Source organism: Leucoraja erinacea, unplaced genomic scaffold (genome assembly GCF_028641065.1).
Source record: "Leucoraja erinacea ecotype New England unplaced genomic scaffold, Leri_hhj_1 Leri_71S, whole genome shotgun sequence".
NCBI lineage: Eukaryota > Metazoa > Chordata > Chondrichthyes > Rajiformes > Rajidae > Leucoraja > Leucoraja erinaceus.
In genome coordinates, this window is record NW_026576641.1 from 63,636 (window position 1) to 84,187 (window position 20,552).

Genomic DNA, 20,552 nt, shown 5'->3' on the forward strand with positions numbered 1-20,552 from the left:
ACCCTTAATGATTAGTCAGACCATGTTTTTATTCCTGCTTTGCAGTTGCTGGTTGGGAAAGAAAAGGTGGAAGATGGGGGGAGAGGGAGAGCAGGGATCCAGACTTTCCTCGTGTTCCAACTATCGTTCAGTTCAGTCTGACCCCTTTGGAGAAACGGGGCCAACTCGCAAAGTTGGACTAAACTCCAGCAAGTTTTTTGATGAGACTGTCAAGTGAGTGTAAGGGCTGCTGATCAACAGATTATTTCCTTAGACGTCCTTGCAGGTTTTAAAAACAACCGCATTCATCCAACGTGATAACAGTGTCGTGGCTCAAAAGTCCAATAGTGTTTCGGAGATGAGAAGACATCCAAAGTTCGCTGTTGAGGGCACGGCTATGACTCACAGCCCGGGAGCTTCAGTATCGAGGTCTCTATGTACTGGCAAAGGCAAGGGACATGTGCATCACCAGTGTGGATGGAAGCCGTGGTGTGGGGGAGCTGGTTCATTGCAAGAAGCTTCACGTAATATCCACTGTATATGACCAGTAGTTGATAGGCTATTTCCTGAAACAAAAACCACACAAAAGGTTTTTGATAAAAGGGAAAGTGAGATGAGACATCAAAATATCAAATAGACAGTGTCGTTCTCAGGAACTCACAAAGTATTTCTTAGATACAATAGACAATGGGTGCAGGAGTAGGCCATTCAGCCCATCGAGCCAGCAACGCCATTCAATGTGATCATGGCTGATCATCCCCAATCAGTACCCCGTTCCTGCCTTGTCCCCATATCCCCTGACTCCACTATTTTTAAGAGCCCTATCTAGCTCTTGAAAGCAAGAGAACTGCAGGAATTGCAAGAAGCACAACTAGACTGCAGTCCTAAACTACCATCTACCTCATTGGTGATCATTGACCCATCAGCCTGAAGAAGGGTCTCGACCCAAAACGTCACCTATTCCTTCTCTCCATAGATGCTGCCTCACCCTCTGAGTTTCTCCAGCATTTTTGTCTACCTTCGATATTTCCAGCATCTGTAGTTCTTTGTACAGGGCCCTAATGAGACCATTTAGATAATAATCTGCATTCCTGTTTTTGCTGCCAAAGTTGATAAACCTCACATTTATCCACATTAAATGTGGATAAACAACCCATGAGATTGATGGTAGATGATCAGTCTGAAGAAGGAACTCGACCCGAAACGTCACCTATTCCTTCGCTCCATAGATGGTGCCTCACCCCCTGCGTTTCCCCAGCATTTTTGTCTACCTTTGATGGTTGCTCAGCACTGTTCTCTAGTAGGCGAGGAGACCAAGAGAGAGATGTATTACCTCAGAGACTGCTCCCTCTGTAACTCTCTGGTCAATTCGTCCCTTCCCACCCAAACCACCCCGTCCCCTGGTACTTTCCCTTGCAACCGCAGGAAATGCTACACTTGTCGCTTTACCTCCCCCCTTGACTCCATCCAAGAACCCAAGCTGTCGTTCCAGGTGAGGCAGAGGTTCACCTGCATCTCCTCCAACCTCATCTACTGCATCCGTTGCTCTAGGTGTCAGCTGCTCTACATCGGTGAGACCAAGCGCAGGCTTGGCGATCGCTTCACCCAACACCTCCGCTCAGTTGGCAATAACCAACCTGATCTCCCGGTGGCTCAGCACTTCAACTCCCCCTCCCATTCCCAATCCAACTTTTCTGTCCTGGGCCTCCTCCATTGCCAGAGTGAGTCCCACCGTAAATTGGAGGAGCAGCACCTCATATTTCGCTTGGGTAGTTTACACCCTGCGGTATGAACATTGACTTCACCAATTTCACCCTGCTTTCTCCCTCCTTCCCCTCCTTATAGAAACTTACAAAATTCTAAGGGGTTGGACAGGCTAGATGCAGGAAGATTGCTCCCGATGTTGGGGAAGTCCAGGACAAGGGGTCACAGCTTAAGGATAAGGGGGAAATCCTTTAAAACCGCGATGAGAAGAACTTTTTTCACACAGAGAGTGGTGAATCTCTGGAACTCTCTGCTGCAGAGGGTAGTCGAGGCCAGTTCATTGGCTATATTTAAGAGGGAGTTAGACGTGGCCCTTGTGGCTAAGGGGATCAGAGGGTGTGGAGAGAAGGCAGGTACAGGATACTGAGTTGGATGATCAGCCATGATCATATTGAATGGCGGTGCAGGCTCGAAGGGCCGAATGGCCTACTCCTGCACCTAATTTCTATGTTTCTATGTTTCCCTCCCCTTCCCAGCTCTCCCTCAGCCCACTGTCTCCACCTCTTCCTTTCTTCTTCCCACATCCCCCACCCACCCCACATCAGTCTGAAGAAGGGTCTTGACCCGAAACATCACCCATTCCTTCGCTCCATAGATGCTGCCTCACCCCCTGAATTTCTCCAGCATTTCTGTCTACCTAAATGGCCTGTCCCGCTTTCACGACCTAATTCACGACCTTTTTTACTGGTGGACATTTTTCATCATGTTGAAAAACGCCCCGACCTACTTGATGCCATGAGTACCTACGACTAGCATCACGACTTGCTACGATCTACCTACCACCTCGTGATGACCAGGCTGCGAGTAGGAGTCAAGGGCAAACTCGGGAATTAGGTCATGAAGGTGGGACAGGCCCTTAACGTTACCTCAGATGTGCCTTCAGGCACTAAGCTGGTCAGAGTGTTAAACACATGCTTCGGTTGCCGACAGCTGTGACTCGGAGAGCCACCGTCATTCCCTGGTAACAGAGGAGCCTCTTCAGACCCAGCGACCACTTTATTCAGAGCACTGACTTGAGTCGTCTCAATGACGATGTAGAGATGGCCCAGTTTCTCACGCAGAAGGGACTGTGGATTGGAAACACAAACTGTTTAGTTTCATTTAGAGATTCAGCATGGTAACAGGCCATTCGGCCCACACCGACCAACACCCACCCTGTTCACTAGCCCTATATCCTACACACTGGGGACAACTAACCTAGAATCTCACTGTAAGCCAACATCTGCTGCTCCTGGGTCAGGGTCTGAAGAAGGCCCTCGACCCAAAACGTCCACCTTTCCTTGACAATAATAGACAATAGGTGCAGGAGTAGGCCATTCGGCTCTTCACCGCCATTCAATGTGATCATGGCTGATCATCCACAATCAGTACCCCGTTCCTGCCTTCTCCCCTGACTGCGCTATCTTTAAGAGCCCTATCTAGGTCTCTCTTGAAAGCATCCAGAGAACCGGCCTCCACCGCCCTCTGAGGCAGAGAATTCCACAGACTCACAACCCTCTGTGTGAAAAAGTGTTTCATCATCTCCGTTCTAAATGCCTTACCCCTTATTCTTAAACTGTGGCCCCTGATTCTGGTCTCCCCCAACATCGGGAACATGTTTCCTACCTCTAGCTTGTCCAAACCCTTAATAATCTTATTTTTCAATAAGATTGCCTCTCATCCTTGTAAATTCCAGAGTATACAAGCCCAGCCACTCCATTCTCTTCAGAGATGCTGCCTGTCCCACTGAGTCACTCCAGTTTTTTGTGTCTGTCCAATTTAAACCAGCACATGCACTTCCTTCCTGCACATCTGCAGTTCCTTTCCACACAGTCATTTACAAACCTGTTGGGTTGCGCTGACACTTTGTGTCCAAGCTGCAAACTTGCATGTTTTCGGAATGTGGGAGGAAACCCGGAGCACCCGGAGGAAACCCACTTGGTCACAGGGAGAACGTACAAACTTCTTACAGCCAGCACCCGGGGTCAGGATTGAACCCGGGTCTCGAGCGCTGTGAGGCAGCAACTCTACCTTTGCGTCACTATGGTGCGTTAAAATGGTCTGAGAAAGGGGGACCCAAATATGAATGAATAAGTTTATTGGCCAAGTATATTCACATACAAGGAATTTGCCTTGGTGCTCCGCCCGCAAGTGTCAACATGACCTACAGTGACAGTGAGGTATGACACATATAACATTATTATGGGCTAATGGGATGAGCTTCGATGGGGTAGGGACAATAGGTGCAGGAGTAGGCCATTTGGCCCTTCGAGTCAATGTGACCATGGCTGATCGTCCCCAATAATAGACGATAGATAAAAGAGACCCTTCGGCCCAGCGAGTCCGCACAGATCCACCAACGATCGCCACTCTTGGTGGGTTTTTTTATAATGTAAAAAACTGGAGTAAATGTAATTTTGTTCAAACCTAGGTTTGAATGACAATAAATAGCATTCCATAGAAACATAGAAATTAGGTGCAGGGGTAGGCCATTCGGCCCTTCGAGCCTGCACCGCCATTCAATATGATCATGGCTGATCATCCAACTCAGTATCCCGTACCTGCCTTCCCTCTATACCCACTGATCCCTTTAGCCACAATGGCCACATCTAACTCCCTCTTAAATATAGCCAATGAACTGGCCTCGACTACCCTCTGTGGCAAAGAGTTCTAGAGATTCACCACTCTCTGTGTGAAAAAAGTTCTTCTCATCTCGGTTTTAAAGGATTTTCCCCTTATCCTTAAGCTGTGACCCCTTGTCCTGGACTTCCCCAACATCGGGAGCAATCTTCCTGCATCTAGCCTGTCCAACCCCTTAAGAATTTTGTAAGTTTCTATAAGATCCCCTCTCAATTTCCTAAATTCTAGAGAGTATAAACCAAGTCTATCCAGTCTTTCTTCATAAGACAGCCCTGACATCCCAGGAATCAGTCTGGTGAACCTTGTCTGCACTCCCTCTATGGCAATAATGTCTTTCCTCAGATTTGGAGACCAAAACTGTACGCAATACTCCAGGTGTGGTCTCACCAAGACCTTGTACAACTGCAGTAGAACCTCCCTGCTCCTATACTCAAATCCTTTTGCTATGAAAGCTAACATACCATTCTCTTTTTCACTGCCTGCTGCACCTGCATGCCTACTTTCAATGACTGGTGTACCATGACACCCAGGTCTCGCTGCATCTCCCCTTTTCCTAGTCGGCCACCATTTAGATTCTATTCCATTCCATTCCATTCCATTTCCATTTCATGGACCTAAGGGCCAGTTTTGGTGAGTCTACGATTCTACGACTAGATTCACGAGCAGGCAAAGAATGCAAAAGCTACCTGGAGCCCAGAGCCTGCATGACGTCTTGATTCCAGCAGAGAAGCCAGTCTCCTCTCACATCCCCGAATGTTGAAATAAATGAAACAGAGCTGTACGTTGGTCAAGGAACATTTTCCACTGGTGATATCGCACACCCATGCACCAGCCCGTTTACAGAGACCATAATCACAATAATACTTTATTAGCCAAGTATGTCTTGCAACATACGAGCAAATTCATTTGCCATATAGTCATACCAATAAAAAGTAACGGAACGCACAAAATATATTTTAACATAAACATCCACCACAGTGACTCCTCCACATTCCTCACTGTGATGGAAGGCGAAAAAAAAGTTCAATCTCTTCCCTTCACCACCAGGTGACGGGATGATCTTGGCTCCCGTAGCCGGTGGCGATTGGGGCCTCCACGTTGGGGCGATCAAGCTCATGCATCGGGGGAGGGGGGACGGTCATGTTTCGGGTCAAGACCCTTCTTTCAGACTGAAGGGTCTCGACCCGAAACATCACCCGTTGATTCTCTCCATAGATGCTGCCGGTCCCGCTGAGTTACTCCAGCATGTTGTGTCCATCTTCAAATGACGTCACGCGCTCCAGACGGCTGTGCGGACGCATGAAGTCGCGCGGGACCATCGTGTATTTAGCATGCCAAGGACACGCAAGTGGGACAGGGGCTTAAGAATTTCACTGCTCCCTGGCCAGTACATGTGACAATTAGACAGTTTGGACATCTTTAATCCCCAGAGATTATTCTGCCGTTTGAGAAGGATACATGTAACACACTTGAGCAATATTTTGTGCCATCCATTGCTCCAACTAGGATGTTGTGTTTCACGAGATTCTCGTTGGTCCACATGAGACGCAGATCCGTATTCGAATTAATCTTTAAAATAGATAAAATAGAAAGTTAGAATTGAGACTTAATCGAGGAGTTCTCATTGGAGATCAACATACAAGAAATGGGGTGGGAAGATTGCAACCTTCACGTGGTCCGCTCTGTTTTGACGAATGCAATCGATCTGGCGTGCACAATCAAATAAGATCAAATAGAACAAGTTGCCCTACAACTTTAGGCTGTGCACGCCATTCGCAAGACGATGAATTTGCAAGAATATTACATGATGTCACGATGCAGCTCGATAAGACATTGGACACGCTAGAGGCAGGAAACATGTTCCCAATGTTGGGGGAGTCCAGAACCAGGGGCCACACACAGTTTAAGAATAAGGGGTAAGCCATTTAGAATGGTGATGAGGAAACACTTTTTCTCACCCAGAGAGTTGTGAATCTGTGGAATTCTCTGCCTCAGAAAGGCAGTGGCGGCCAATTCTCTGGATACTTTCAGGAGAGAGTTAGATAGGGCTCTTAAAGCTAGTGGAGTCAGGGGATATGGGGAGAAGGCAGGAACGGGGTACTGATTGTGGATGATCAGTCATGATCACATTGAATGGCGATGCTGGCTCGAAGGGCCGAGTGGCCTACTCCTGCACCTTTGTCTATTGTTAGGCCACATTAGGAGAATTGCCAGGGACCCGGGTTCAATCCTAACCACAGGTGCTGCCTGCACGGAATTTGTACATTTTCCCTGTGACCATGTGAGTTTCCCTCCCACATTCCAGTGTACTCCAAAGACAATAGACGAAAGGTGCAGGAACAGGCCATTCGGCCCTTCGAGCCAGCATCGCCATTCAATGTGATCATAGCTGATCATCCACAATCAGTACCCCGTTCCTGCCTTCATATCCCCATATCCCTTGACTCCGCTATCTTTAAGAGCCCTATCCAGCTCTCTCTTGAAAGTATCCAGAGAACCGGCCTCCACCGCCCTCTGAGGCAGAGAATTTCACAGACTCACAACTCTGTGTTAAAAAGTGTTTCCTCATCTCCGTACTAAATGGCTTACCCTTTATTCTTAAACGGTGCCCCTGGTTCTGGACTCCCCCAACATCGGGAACAGGTTTCCAGCCTCTAGTTTGTCCAAACCCAAAATGATCTTATATGTTTCAATAAGAAACCCCTCTCATCCTTCTAAACTCCAGAGTGTAGAAGCCCAGCCGCTCCATTCTCTCAGTATATGACAGTCCCACCATCCCAGGAATTAACCTGGTGAACCTACGCTGCACTCCCTCAATAGCAAGAATGTCCTTCCTCAAATTTGGATACCAAAACTGCACACAATACTCCAGGTGTGGTCTCACTGGGGGACCTATACAACTGCAGAAGGACCTCTTTGCTCATATACTCGACTCCTCTTGTTATGAAGGCCAACATGCCATTGGCTTTCTTCACTGCCTGCTGTACCTGCATGCTTACAGTGTGGCAACAAAACATATTTTTTCTCTCCTACCTTCTTGTGCTGCCAGTGTAAGATGAGAAGCAGGGCGGTGGTGAGCAGAACAGCTACAACGCTGACCAAGAGGCAGAAAGCCCAGAAGAAGCTCTTCAGATACTGGCTCAAATAGACATGGAAGGTGGAGTAGAGACAGCACCAGGTGACCAGATAGAACACCTATGTGATCAACAGACAAGATTGTAACAATGTGTAGGAAGGAACTGCAAATGCTTGTTTAGATAAAAACATACTGTAGAAACACAGAAAAATAGGTGCCGGAGTAGGCCATTCGGCCCTTCGAGCCAGCACCGCCATTCAATATGATAATCGCTGATCATCTAAAATCAGTACCCCATTCCTGCATTTCCCCATATCCCTTGATTTCTTAGACGATAGACAATAGGTGCAGGAGGAGGCCATTCAGCCCATCGAGACAGCACCACCATTCAATTTGATCATGGCTGATCATCCCCAATCAGTACCCCGTTCCTGCCTTCTCCCCATATGCCCCTGAGTCCGCTATCTTTAAGAGCCCTATCTAGCTCTCTCTTGAAAGTATCCAGGGAACCGGCCTCCACCGCCCTCTGAGGCAGAGAATTCCACAGACTCACAACTCGCCGTGTGAAAAAGTGTTTCCTCATCTCTGTTCTAAATGGCTTACCCCTTATTCTTAAACTGTGTGGCCCCTGGTTCTAGACTCCCCCAACATCTGGAACATGTTTCCTGCCTCTAGCATGTCCAAACCTTTAAAAATCTTATATGTTCCAATATGAAAGAACGGCAGATGCTGATTTAAATCGAAGGTAGACACAAAATGCTGGAGTAACTCAGCGGATGAGGCAGCATCTGTGGAGAGAAGGAAGGGCGATGTTTCAGTCTGAAGAAGGGTCTCGACCTGAAACGTCGCCCATTCCTTCTCTCCAGAGATGCTGCTTCACCCCCTGAGTTACTCCAGCATTTTGTCTCTCCCTTAGTTCCGTTAGCCCCAAGAGCTAAATCTCTCTTGAAAACATCAAGTGAATTGGCCTCCACTGCCTTCTCTCTAGGTGAAAATGTTTTTCCTCATCTCAGTCCTAAACAGCCTACCTAAACAGTTGGTAACCTGTGTGACCCCTGGTTCTGGACTCCCCCAACATCAGGAACATTTTCCCCAAAGATTACACCAAAGGTAGACGTAAAAAGTTTGAGTAACTCAGCGGGATAGGCAGTTTCTCTGGAGAGAAGGAACGGGTGACGTTTCGAGTCGAGACCCAACTTCAGACCGTATCAATCTCCGACGCTGTGAGGCAGCACCTCTATCAGCTCGATTCTTCACAATGAACTTATTTTCGATATACTATACCAGTCGGAAGGGTTAGTTATTTATTTACAAAAATCCCAAGTTGGTGACCATAATTATATAACTTCCTCCTGAATTTTTCCCATTTAAAAAAAAAGCTTGGAGTTGCAAAATGACTGGCAATGCTATTAATGGAAAATAGTTTACACTGTGCATGGACCGCCTGGTGTCAAGTTACTCCACTACATCTCATGTCAATTAAATGGGATGCCGTGTTGGTTTCTTACGAGTCTTGCTATTGAGGGAATGCAGCGTAGGTTCACAAGGTTAATTCCCGGGGTGGCGGGACTGTCATATGCTGACAGAATGGAGCGGCTGGGCTTGTACACTGTGGAGTTTAGGATGATGAGAGGGGATCTTATTGAAACACATAAGATTATTAAAGCTTTGGACACGCTAGAGGCAGGAAACACGTGGTCCGCTCTGTTTCGACGAATGCAATCGACCTGGCGTGCACAATCAAATAAGATCAAATAGAACAAGTTGCCCTACAACTTTAGGCTGTGCATGCCATTCGCAAGACGAAGAATGTGCAAGAATATTACATGATGTCACGATGCAGCTCGATAAGACATTGGACACGCTAGAGGCAGGAAACATGTTCCCGATGTTGGGGGAGTCCAGAGCCAGGGGCCACACACAGTTTAAGAATAAGGGGTAAGCCATTTAGAATGGTGATGAGGAAACACTTTTTCACCCAGAGAGTTGTGAATCTGTGGAATTCTCTGCCTCAGAAAGGCAGTGGAGGCCAATTCTCTGGATGCTTTCAAGAGAGAGTTAGATAGGGCTCTTAAAGATAGCGGAGTCAGGGGATATGGGGAGAAAGCAGCTACGGGGTACTGATTGGGGACGATCAGCCATGATCACATTGAATGGCGGTGCTGGCTCGAAGGGCCGAATGGCCTCCTCCTGCACCTGTTGTCTATAGGAACAAACTGATGACCAAAGGAACCACAGAATTTCGACCAACTAAATGCCACGGAGTCTTGCTCCCACAACAAACAGTTCCCCAATTTGCACAGGGGACCAATGGTAGATTTTTGCTCGATTTCAGCGCCAGAGATCCGGGCTCAATCCAGACTAGAGGTGAAGTCTGTACAGAGTTTGTACATTCACGTTCGTTATCTCCGGGTCCCTCCCACACTCCAATGGCGTGCATGTTTGTCGGTCAAGAGCTTCAGTGAATTGTCCCTAGTGTGGCGGAGAGAATTAGTGCAAGGGTGATCGATGGTTGGTGCGTTCTCGGTCGGCCGAAGGGCCAGATTCCACGCTATATAGAGATACTGCATAGAAACAGGTCCTTTGGCCCACCGAGTCCGTGCGGACCAGCGATCCCCGCACATTAACACTATCCTACACACATACTAGGGACAATATACACTTATACCAAGTGTTCAAAGCCAAGCCAATTAACCTACAAACATAGAAACATATAGGTGCAGGAGTAGGCCATTCGGCCCTTCGAGCCAGCACCGCCATTCAATATGATCATGGCTGATCATCCAACTCAGTATCCCGTACCTGCCTTCTCTCCATACCCACTGATCCCTTTAGCCACAAGGGCCACATCTAACTCCCTCTTAAATATAGCCAATGAACTGTGGCCTCAACTACCTTCTGTGGCAGAAAATTCCAGAGATTCACCACTCTCTGTGTGAAAAATGTTTTCCTCATCTCGGTCCTAAAAGATTTCCCTCTTATCCTTAAACTGTGGCCCCTTGTTCTGGACTTCCCCAACATCAGGAACATGTTTCCTGCCTCTAGCGTGTCCAGCACTTAATAATCTTATATGTTTCAATACGGTGTCCTCTCATCCTAAATTCCAGACTGTACAAGCCCAGCCGCTCCATTCTCTCAGCATATGACAGTCCTGCCATCCCGGGAATTAACCTTGTAAACCTACGCTGCACTCCCTCAATTGAAAGAATGTTCTTCCTCAAATTTGGATAACAAAACTGCACACAATACTCCAGGTGTGGTCTCACTAGGGCCCTGTGCAACTGCAGAAGGATCTCTTTGCTCCTATACTCAACTCCTCTTGTTATGAAGGCCAACATGTAATTTGCTTTCTTCACTGCCTGCTGTACCTGCATGCTTACTTTCATTGACTGATGAACAAGGACCCCCAGATCCCGTTGTACTTCCCCTTTTCCCAACTTCACACCATTTATATAATAATCCGCCTTCCTGTTTTTGCCACACATTTATCGCATTAACCTCACATTTATCCACATTAAACTGCATCTGCCATGCATCTGCCCACTCACCCAACCTGTCCAAGTCACCCTGCATCCTCACAGCATCCGGAGAAAACCCACATGGTTCATGTTCATGAACTATAGGAGCAGAATTAGGCCATTCAGCCCATCAAGACTACTCCGCCATTCATTCATGGATGATCAATCTTTCCCCCTCAACCCCATTCTCCTGCCTTCTCCTAATAACCCCTGACACCTGTACTAATCAAGATCCTGGCAATCTTCGCTTTAAAAATGCCCAGAGTTGGCCTCCACCACACTGTACAACTGCAGAAGGACCTCGTTGTTCCTATATCAAACCCCCGTCTCTGACGCTGCAAGGCAGCAACTCTATCGCTGCACCACCCTTAATCTAATTAAGGCGGCCTACCTACCTGGATTGGCACGGCCTTTCCTGCCGGGATCGACCGGAGCTCCAGCAGCGGCAGGACAGCGCTGGAACATCGCGGGGCTGGCGATGCCTTACCGGGGGTCGGCGTTTGGAGCCCGGAGTGCTGGACCTGCTGCCGACATCCTGGAGCTGCGGTTTGCGGAGCTCCCAACGCGGGCGGCGCTGATGGACAGCGCGGGGTCCTGTGACTCTGCCCGGCTCGGCCTGCGGACTCAGGAGCTGCAGACTCCGGCAGCGGGAGGCGGCTGATCGGGAGGTCCAGGCCGCTGAGGAGGAGGATGCTCACCGTCAGGGTTCGGCGTCAGCGTTCCACCAGCCCGACGTGAGGGCCTGAACATCGGGTCACCCGGGGCGGCGACTGCAGGTGCTCGGAAGGCCCCGACTACGGATGGACACGGAGGGGAGGCTGGCCCTGGCCAGCACTATGGTGCCAGCTGTCCTCACCTGGGTGCCATTCCCCTGACTCCGTTATGTTGTGTTGCCCTATCTTTATGTCTTTGTGCTTTTTTAAAGACGTTAATTCAATTTTAATTTTATTTTTAATATGTTTTATTATTTATTTATTATTTATTTTTATTATTTTTCTTGTGATTTTTTTTAAGGGGGAAATTTTTTATAAAACCTGTAAGGAAAGGATTTTTTGTCTCAACAGAGACAATGGTGAAAATTGAAACTCTACAATACAAGGGTATCTAGAGGCCATTATTCGCTATTTTAGGAAGTGTTAGTGTTACCCTTGTGGAGTGAAGGGCATCATGAAGCCGCTGGAACTGAAGTACATGTATCTTCTTACTTCTGAGCTCATCAGCGTTGCTTGGATGGGCAGCTTGTAAACCTCTGGCGATATCTGTGCAGCGTGGAAATAAAATGCCGAAAGTGAATGCACCTGTAACGGCCTTCCCTTGGCTTGGACTCTCGCCCCCTTGCCAAGGGCCGTCACGGTGGGGCGCAGCGGTAGTGTTGCTGCCTCACAGTGAATGCATAGCCGGAGACCTAATGTGCCATCCTGACCGGCGGGGACCCTGTCTGTACGGAGTTTGCACGCTGTATCCGTGACCTGCGTGGGCACATTCTTGATCTCCCTTCGATGATCTTCAGGCCTGTCCCACACTCCAAAGAACAGTTAGACAACAGACACATAGGTGCAGGAGTAACTCCTTCGAGCCAGCACCGCCATTCAAAAAGGATCGCAGCTGATTTGGGTCGACAATAAGCACCTCTGTTCCTTCCTTCTCCAGCATATCCCCTGACTCTTCTATCTTTAAGAGCCAGCGTAGTAGCTCCTAAACTCTTGAAAGTATCTTAGAAAGACGTGACCCCTGGGAGGGGTATAGACAGGCTAGATGGCACGGAAGATTGTTCCCGGACCCATTTCCAAGCTTCCAAGTCCAGGACAAGGGGTCACAGCTTAAGGATAAGGGGGTAGGCCATTTGGAAAACGGAGATGAGAAAAAAATGTTTTTCACACAGAGAGTGGTGAATATCTGGAACTCTCTGCCACAGAGGGTAGTTGAGGCCAGTTCATTGGCTATATTCAAGAGGGAGTTAGATGTGGCCCTTGTGGCTAACGGGATCAGGGGGTATGGAGAGAAGGCAGGTAACGGGATACTGAGTTGGATGATCAGCCATGATCATATTGAATGGCGGTGCAGGCTCAAAGGGCCGAATGGCCTACTCCTGCACCTATTTTCTATGTTTCCATGTACAGGTATGTAGGTTAATGGTCGCTGCCCAAATTTAAAAATTGTCCCTAGTGGTATACTATAGAGTGGTGGAGTAACTGTGCGGGGAGGCAGGTCGGCGCGGAGAACCGGTGGGCCGAAGGGCCTGTTTCACAGCTGTATCTGGAAACTAAACTAACAGGCACATTCCTGATCACCCTTCGATGAGCAGGAGGGCCTGTTTCCATGCTGTATCTCTGAACAGTTATAAGATAGACACAAAATGCTGGAGTAACTCAGCGGGTCAGGCAGCATCACTGGAGAAAAGGAATAGGTGATGTTTTAGGTCGAGACACTGCTGCATGCTCTCTGTCCTGTTGAGTTACTCCAGCTTTTTGTGTGTGTCTTCGGTTTAAACCAGCCAGCGTAGTTCCGTCCTAAACGTTTAAACAAAATTAGGTCCAAACGTGACCAGCTGGGACTAGTATAGATGGGGCATCTTGGATGGCACGGACAAGTTGGGCCGAAGGACCCATTTCCAAGCTTCCAAGTCCAGAAGCAGGGGCCACAGTTTAGGAATAAGGAGTAGGCCATTTGGAACGGAGATGAGGAAAAATGTTTTCACCCATAGAGTTGTGAATATGTGGAATTCTGTGCCTCAGAAGGTGGCGGAGGCCAATTCTTTGGATACTTTCAAGAGAGAGTTAGATAGGGCTTTTGTAAGAGAGGGCGGAGTCAGGGGATATGGGGAGAAGGCAGGAACGGGGTACTGATTGGGGATGATCAGCCATGATCACATTGAATGGCGGTGCTGGCTCGAAGGGTTGAATGGCCCACACTCCTGCATATTGTGTTCAATAATACACCATGACTATAGGAATCCTGATGGTCGATGATTTACAACTTTATTGACTAGCTATATAGACAGGGAGAGGTTGAGTGGCTGGTATTATTCAGGAGGGGAGGATCAGGCAGCATCATGTGGAGAACATGGATAGGTGAATGTTTCACAGTAGTGCACAGAGTAACTCAGGTAGGGGAATCGAGGACCAGAGGACATAGGTTCATGGTGAAGGGGAAAAGATTTAATAGGAATCTGAGGGGTAACTTTTTCACACAGAGGGTGGTGGGTGTATGGAACAAGCTGACGGAGGAGGTAGTTGAGACTAGGACTATCCCATCATTTAAGAAACTGTTGGGTATGTACAAGGATAGGACAGGTTTGGAGGGATATGGGCCAAGCGCAGGCAGGTGGGACTAGTGTAGCTGGGACATGTTGGCTGGTGTGGGCAAGTTGGGCCGAAGGGCCTGTTTCCACACCGTATCACTCTGTAATAAAAACATTCCTCCACCTCTCATTGTGGCCACACACACACACAAGTTGGGGCCGAACACACACACACACACCGTATCACTCACACATACAACACACACACCACCTCACCACACACACACACACACACACACACACACACACACACACACACACACACACACACACACACACACACACACACACACACACACACACACACACACACACACACACACACACACACACACACAGACAGCAACAGCCTACAAGGATCTTCTGCAAGTTTCTTGCAGACGTGATTAAGTTTCGGTTCTCTATTCCCACAGTGGCTCACATGGAAGTCAAGAGGAGAGATGACCAAACGTTTCTGCAATTTAAGCTGGAACTACAGAACTATTTTAAACTTCTCTGCAGATTCAAGTCAAAAGCAGGAACTGAAAGTCGGGGGGAGGCGAGGAGTCAGGAGGTTGCGGGAGAAATCCCTGTCCAGATTCGACCAGTCGAGACATTATGCAATAACAAGTGACTGCAGATGTCGGTTTACCAATGAAGGACACCAAGTGCTGGAGGAACAACAGACAATAGGCGCAGGAGTGGGCAATTTGTAGGTTAATTGGCTTGGTTTAATGGTAAACTGTCGCAGAAGTGGGGCTGCACTGTGGTAGAGCCACTGCCTCATAGTGCCAGAGACCTTGGTTTGAGCCCCACCCCGGGTGCTGCCTGCGCGGAGTTTGCATGGTATCTCTGTGACCACGTGCGTTTCCTTCAGATGCTCCAGTTTCCTCCCACATTCCAAAGACGTGCGGGTTTGAGTGAGTGCAGCGTAGGTTCACCAGGTTAATTCCCGGGATGGCGGGACTGTCATATGCTGAGAGAATGGAGCGGCTGGACTTGTACATTCTGGAGTTTAGAAGCATGAGAGGGAATCTCATTGAAACATATAAGATTGTTAAGGGCTTGGACACACCAGAGGCAGGCAACATGTTCCTGATGTTGGAGGAGTCCAGAACCAGGGGGCACAATTTGAGAATAAGGGGTAAGCCATTTAGAACGGAGATGAGGAAACACTTTTTCTCACAGATCGTTGGGAGTCTGTGGAATTCTCTGCCTCAGAGGGCGGTGGAGGCCGGTTCTCAAGATGCTTTCAAGAGAGAGTTAGATAGGGCTCTTAAAAATAGCGGAGTCAGGGGATATGGGGAGAAGGCAGGAACGGGGTACTGATTGTGGATGATCAGCCATGATCACATTGAATGGTGGTGCTGGCTCGAAGGGCCGAATGGCCTACTCCTGCACCTGTTGTCTATTGTTAAGTTGCCCTCTGTAAATTGCTCCTAGTTTGTAGGTTTAGTTTAGTTTAGAGATACAGCTCGGAAACAGGCCCGCACATTAACATGATCCTACACCCACTAGGGACAATGTTTACATTTACACCAAGCCAATTAACCTACAAACCTGTACGTCTTTGATGTGTGGGAGGAAACCGAAGATCTCGGAGAAAAATCACGCAAATATCACCGTACCTAATGGTGCATGTGACAGTAAATGTGAATCTGAATCAGGTCACGAGGAGAACATACAAACTCCGCACAGACAGCACCCGTGGTCGGGATCGAACCCGGGTCTCCGGCGCTGCATTCGCTGTGAGGCAGCAACTCTACAGCTGCGCCACCGTGGCCGGATAGGAAAGTGAGATTACATAGTACGGGTGATTGAGGGTCAGCATGGACACGATGGGCCGAAGGGTCTGTTTCTGCCTGAATTCTCCAAAACAAAAGCAGGAACCATGTCACAAAGAAAGGTGAGCGTTGTACCTGGATTCCAAATCTGGAGAGACCTTCCTCACACGACTCTAGATCGAATCCACGAGTCCACCATGGCCCGCCGGAGGCGAGGACCAGCAACGTGCGGCCATTGTACAACACTGCAACACAAAGTGTGCACGGTTTGCTCTTTGTCTAGGTGGATGGTCGGAAGCCAAGAAAGTGCATGCATTAGGACCAGAGGCCACAGCTTCACCTGCATCTCCTCCAACCTCATCTATTGCATCCGCTGCTCTAGGTGTCAGCTGCTCTACATCGGTGAGACCAAGCGTAGGCTTGGCGATCGCTTCGCCCAACACCTCCGCTCAGTCCGCAATAACCAACCTGATCTCCCGGTGGCTCAGCACTTCAACTCCCCCTCCCATTCCCAATCCGACCTTTCTGTCCTGGGTCCTCCTCCATGGCCAGAGTGAGTCCCACCGCAAATTCGTGGAGCAGCACCTCATATTTCGCTTGGGCAGTTTACACCCCAGCGGTATGAACATTGACTTCTCTAATTTCAGGTAGTCCCTGCTTTCTCCCTCCTTCCCCTCCCCTCCCCAGCTCTCCCACAGCCCACTGTCTCCGTCTCTTCCTTTCTTCTTCCCGCCCCCCCCCATCCCCACATCAGTCTGAAGAAGGGTTTCGACCCGAAACATCACCTATTCCTTCTCTCCATAGATGCTGCCTCACCCGCTGAGTTTCTCCAGCATTTTTATCTACCTTCAGAATTAAAAGACGTTCCTTTAGGAAGGAGATGAGTGTGAATTTCTTTAGTCAGAGGGTGGTGAATCTGTGGGATTTATTGCCACAGAAGGCTGCGGAGGCAAAGTCAATGGATATTTTTAAGGCAGAGATGGATAGATTCTTGATTAGTATGGGTGTCAGACGTTAATCTGTAGGTCAAGCAGTATCTGTGATAAGAGTGACTGTTTACTCTTTTCCCTCAAAGTAACAAGAACATGAACCTTCTCAGCTATTTTGGGCCCCATATCCGAGGAAGGATGCGTTGGCTCTGGAGAGGATCCAGAGGAGGTTTACAAGAATTATACCAGGAATGAGTGGGTTAACATACGATGAGCGTTTGACGGCACTGGGCCTGTACTTGCTGGAGTTTAGAACAAACTTACTGAACAGTGAAAGGCCTGGGCAGCAGAAGATGTGGAGAGGATGTTTCCCACTAGGGGAGAATCTAGGATGAATGGAAGAGTTGAGGATGAATTTCTTCACTAGAGGGAGAATCTGTGGAATCTAGCCGTAGAGGCCAGAGGACACAGCACTGATTCTTGATTAGTATGAAGGAGAATGGAAGGGGGATGTGCTTGATTGAGGAAGACCTGATGGGCCGAAGTTTGAGGACGAACCACGTTCAGATCAGAGATGGCCTACAGGGAGAATCCAGCACCTCTGGTGGCCAACAATAACCTCCTCAACTCCAAAAAGCGAAGGAGGTATGCTTCGTAGACCAGAGGGGCCAAGTCATATGGATATTTTTACGGCTCCAACTAGATACCTCGGAGTACATTCTCGATTAGTATGGGTGATCAGGGGCAGCGCCTTTATGGGGGCTCAAGAAAGCCCACCTGAAGGCAGGAGAATGGAGCTGAGAGGGGAAGATAGATCAGCTATGATTGAATGGCGGAGCAGACTTGATGGGCCGAATGAGCTAATTCTGCTCCTATCACTTGTGGATTCTGCAGGGGGATAGTTGGTGAGAAGACATTGGTCCTGAACACTGTGCTAGTGTAAACTTGACACCCTTTAAACTTCAGGGAGTGAACCAGTGCCCATACCCTGATATGCATTGAAGTAGAGATACTTGTCCGGCAACATCACAATCTGGTTTGGGAACAGCTCTGCCCAGGACAGGAAGGATCTGCAGAGAGTAGTGCGTTCGGCCGAACACACTATGGGAACTACACTCACCCCCCTGCAGGACCTATACACCAGGAGGCGCAGATCCAGTCAGCAACATTATGGGGGACCCCTACCCCCCCCAGCAACAGACTGTTCCAGCTGCTACAGTCAGGCAAACACCTCCGCTGTCACGCTGTGAAAACAGGGAGGATGAGACGGAGTTTCTCTTCCCACAGGCCGTCAGGACTGTAAACTCTGATCTCATCAGGGCAAAAATACTGGTGCATCTTCGTTTAAAAAAAAAATGTAAATACTGGTTCTGTTCTGTTGTTTTGCACAATCCCACAGGCATTGCCACTGTACATCTGTATGTGTATGTGACAATTAAAGTCAACTTGAAAGTTTCCTGGAGTAAATATCAGCAGAAACTGGCCTTGGACCACCCATCATCGAAGCAATGCCCAAGTAAGCATGCCATGCTTCCTTAGAAGGCCAAGGAAATTCGGCATGTCCCCAATAACTTTCACCAACGTCTATAGATGCACCGTTGATCCGGAATAAATCTCAGTAAAGTTTGGGAACAGCTCCATCCAAGACTGCAATAAATTGTCCCTTTGGCCCAACCTGCCCACACCAACCAACATTCAATAGACAATAGACAACAAATGCAGGATTAGGCCATTCGGCCCTTTGAGCCAGCACCGCCGTTCAATATGATCATGGCTGATCATCCACAATCAGTACCCCGTTCCTGCCTTCTCCCCATATCCCCTGACTCCGCTATCTAAGAGCCCTATCTAGCTCTCTCTTCAAAGTATCCAGAGAACCGCCCTCTGAGGCAGAGAATTCCACAGACTCATAACTCTGTGTGAAAAAGTGTTTCCTCGTCTCCGTTCTAAATGGCTTACCCCTTATTCTTAAACTGTGTGTGGCCCCTGGTTCTTAACTCCCCCCAACATCGGGAACATGTTTCCTGCCTATAGCGCGTCCAAGCCCTTAGTAAACTTATATGTTTCAATGAGAATCCCTTTCATCCTTCTAAACTCCAGAGTGTACAAGCCCAGCTGCTCCATTTTCTCAGCATATGACAGTCCCGCCATCCCGGGAATTAACGTTTGTAAACCTACACTGCACTCCCACAATAGCAAGAATGTCCTTCCACAAATTTGGAGACAAAAACTGCACACAATACTCCAGAAGTGGTCTCACTATGGGCCCTGCACAACTGCAGAAGGGCCTCTTTGTTCCTATGCTCGACTCCTCCATCCAAGACCGCAAGAAATTGTCCCTTTATTCCAACCTGCCCGCACCGACCAACATTCCCCACACGCACACTCATCCCGCCTGCCTGTGTTTTACCCATATCCCTCTTGACCCGTCCTATCCATGGACCGGAATGTTTCTTAAATGTTGAGTGTGCTGTTGGTCACAAACCTATCGTGCTGCTGCTACAAGTGAAAATGTCCCTGCTTGTTACCTATGACAATCAGCTCTGGTACTTGGACTCATAAACTCACCTGGTCTCTCGGATGAAGAATAGCACTCGGGATCATTGCTGCTGCTGCTGCCGCTGATACTGCCTAACCCATTTGGATCTAGTGGAGAAAAGTCAGGAGATGGGAATAGGTGATGTATAACACATTGAGGTAAGATCGAGTCATACATTTTTTTTTCACTTAGATTTTTTTTGATTTTTAAGAGATACTAGACCAAGTGCAGACCCGTTGGGTCTGCTCCCCAAATGGTGTGATCCCCAACACAATATTCCACCATGCACCCGTTTCCTCCAACGGAACTGAACCCGTTCCCAACTGTAAGATTCCAGCACTCCCCTGCCTCCCTCAGCAGTGGATTAAATAAAAATTCCAATTGGCCCTCCCCCTCCTGTTGAAGCACTTGCTGTGATATCCCATTGAGGTGAAAAGTTCAGAGTGTTCCTGTCTTGCAACTTTGTTTTGAAGTGTGTTGGAAGCTGATAGGAAGGAGTGTATTGGGCATTGTGACATCACACGATGGAACGAATCAAAAGGCAGAAAGGCAGCCGGACGGCGGACGGCAGGCGGCAGCCACACAGTTTTACTATATAACTAGACCAAGTGCAGACCCGTTGGGTCTGCTCCCCCAATGGTGTGATTCCCCCAACCCAATATTCCACCATGCACCCGTCTCCTCCAATGGAACTGAAGCCGTTGCCAAATGTAGGAGCACTCCCCTGCCTAGATTTGCACCTCCCCTGCCTGCTGCGCAGTGAAAAGTTCAGTGTTCCTGTCTTGCAACTTTGTTTCGAAGTGTGTTGGAAGCTGACAGGAAGGAGCAGCGAATCAAAAGGAAGAAAGGCAGCTGGCAGTCGGACGGCAGGCGGCAGCCACAGACTTTTATATATATATACTAGACCAAGTGCAGGGCTCCCCCAATGGTATGATTCCCCCAACCCAATATTCCACCATGCACCCGTCTCCTCCAATGGAACTGAAGCCGTTGCCAAATGTAAGTTTCCAGCACTCCCCTGCCTCCCTCAATTGCACCTCCCCTGCCTGCTGCAGCAGTGAAAA

The 20,552-nt window shown here is 48.5% G+C and overlaps 1 protein-coding gene across 1 annotated transcript in view; it reads right to left on the reverse strand.

Moving 5' to 3' along the window:
• The window catches only part of LOC129694583 (transmembrane protein 268), a 38,896-nt gene continuing 18,344 nt past the window's right edge, over positions 1-20,552 (reverse strand). The window contains exons 4-11 of the mRNA XM_055631310.1: positions 19,518-19,595; positions 16,156-16,265; positions 12,109-12,215; positions 7,396-7,558; positions 5,821-5,931; positions 5,049-5,138; positions 2,610-2,810; positions 1-545 (exon numbers count right to left, since the gene is read on the reverse strand). Of these exons, the coding sequence (XP_055487285.1) occupies positions 375-545; positions 2,610-2,810; positions 5,049-5,138; positions 5,821-5,931; positions 7,396-7,558; positions 12,109-12,215; positions 16,156-16,265; positions 19,518-19,595 (1,031 nt within the window). The 3' untranslated portion in view covers positions 1-374. The remainder of the gene's footprint in view (positions 546-2,609; positions 2,811-5,048; positions 5,139-5,820; positions 5,932-7,395; positions 7,559-12,108; positions 12,216-16,155; positions 16,266-19,517; positions 19,596-20,552) is intronic.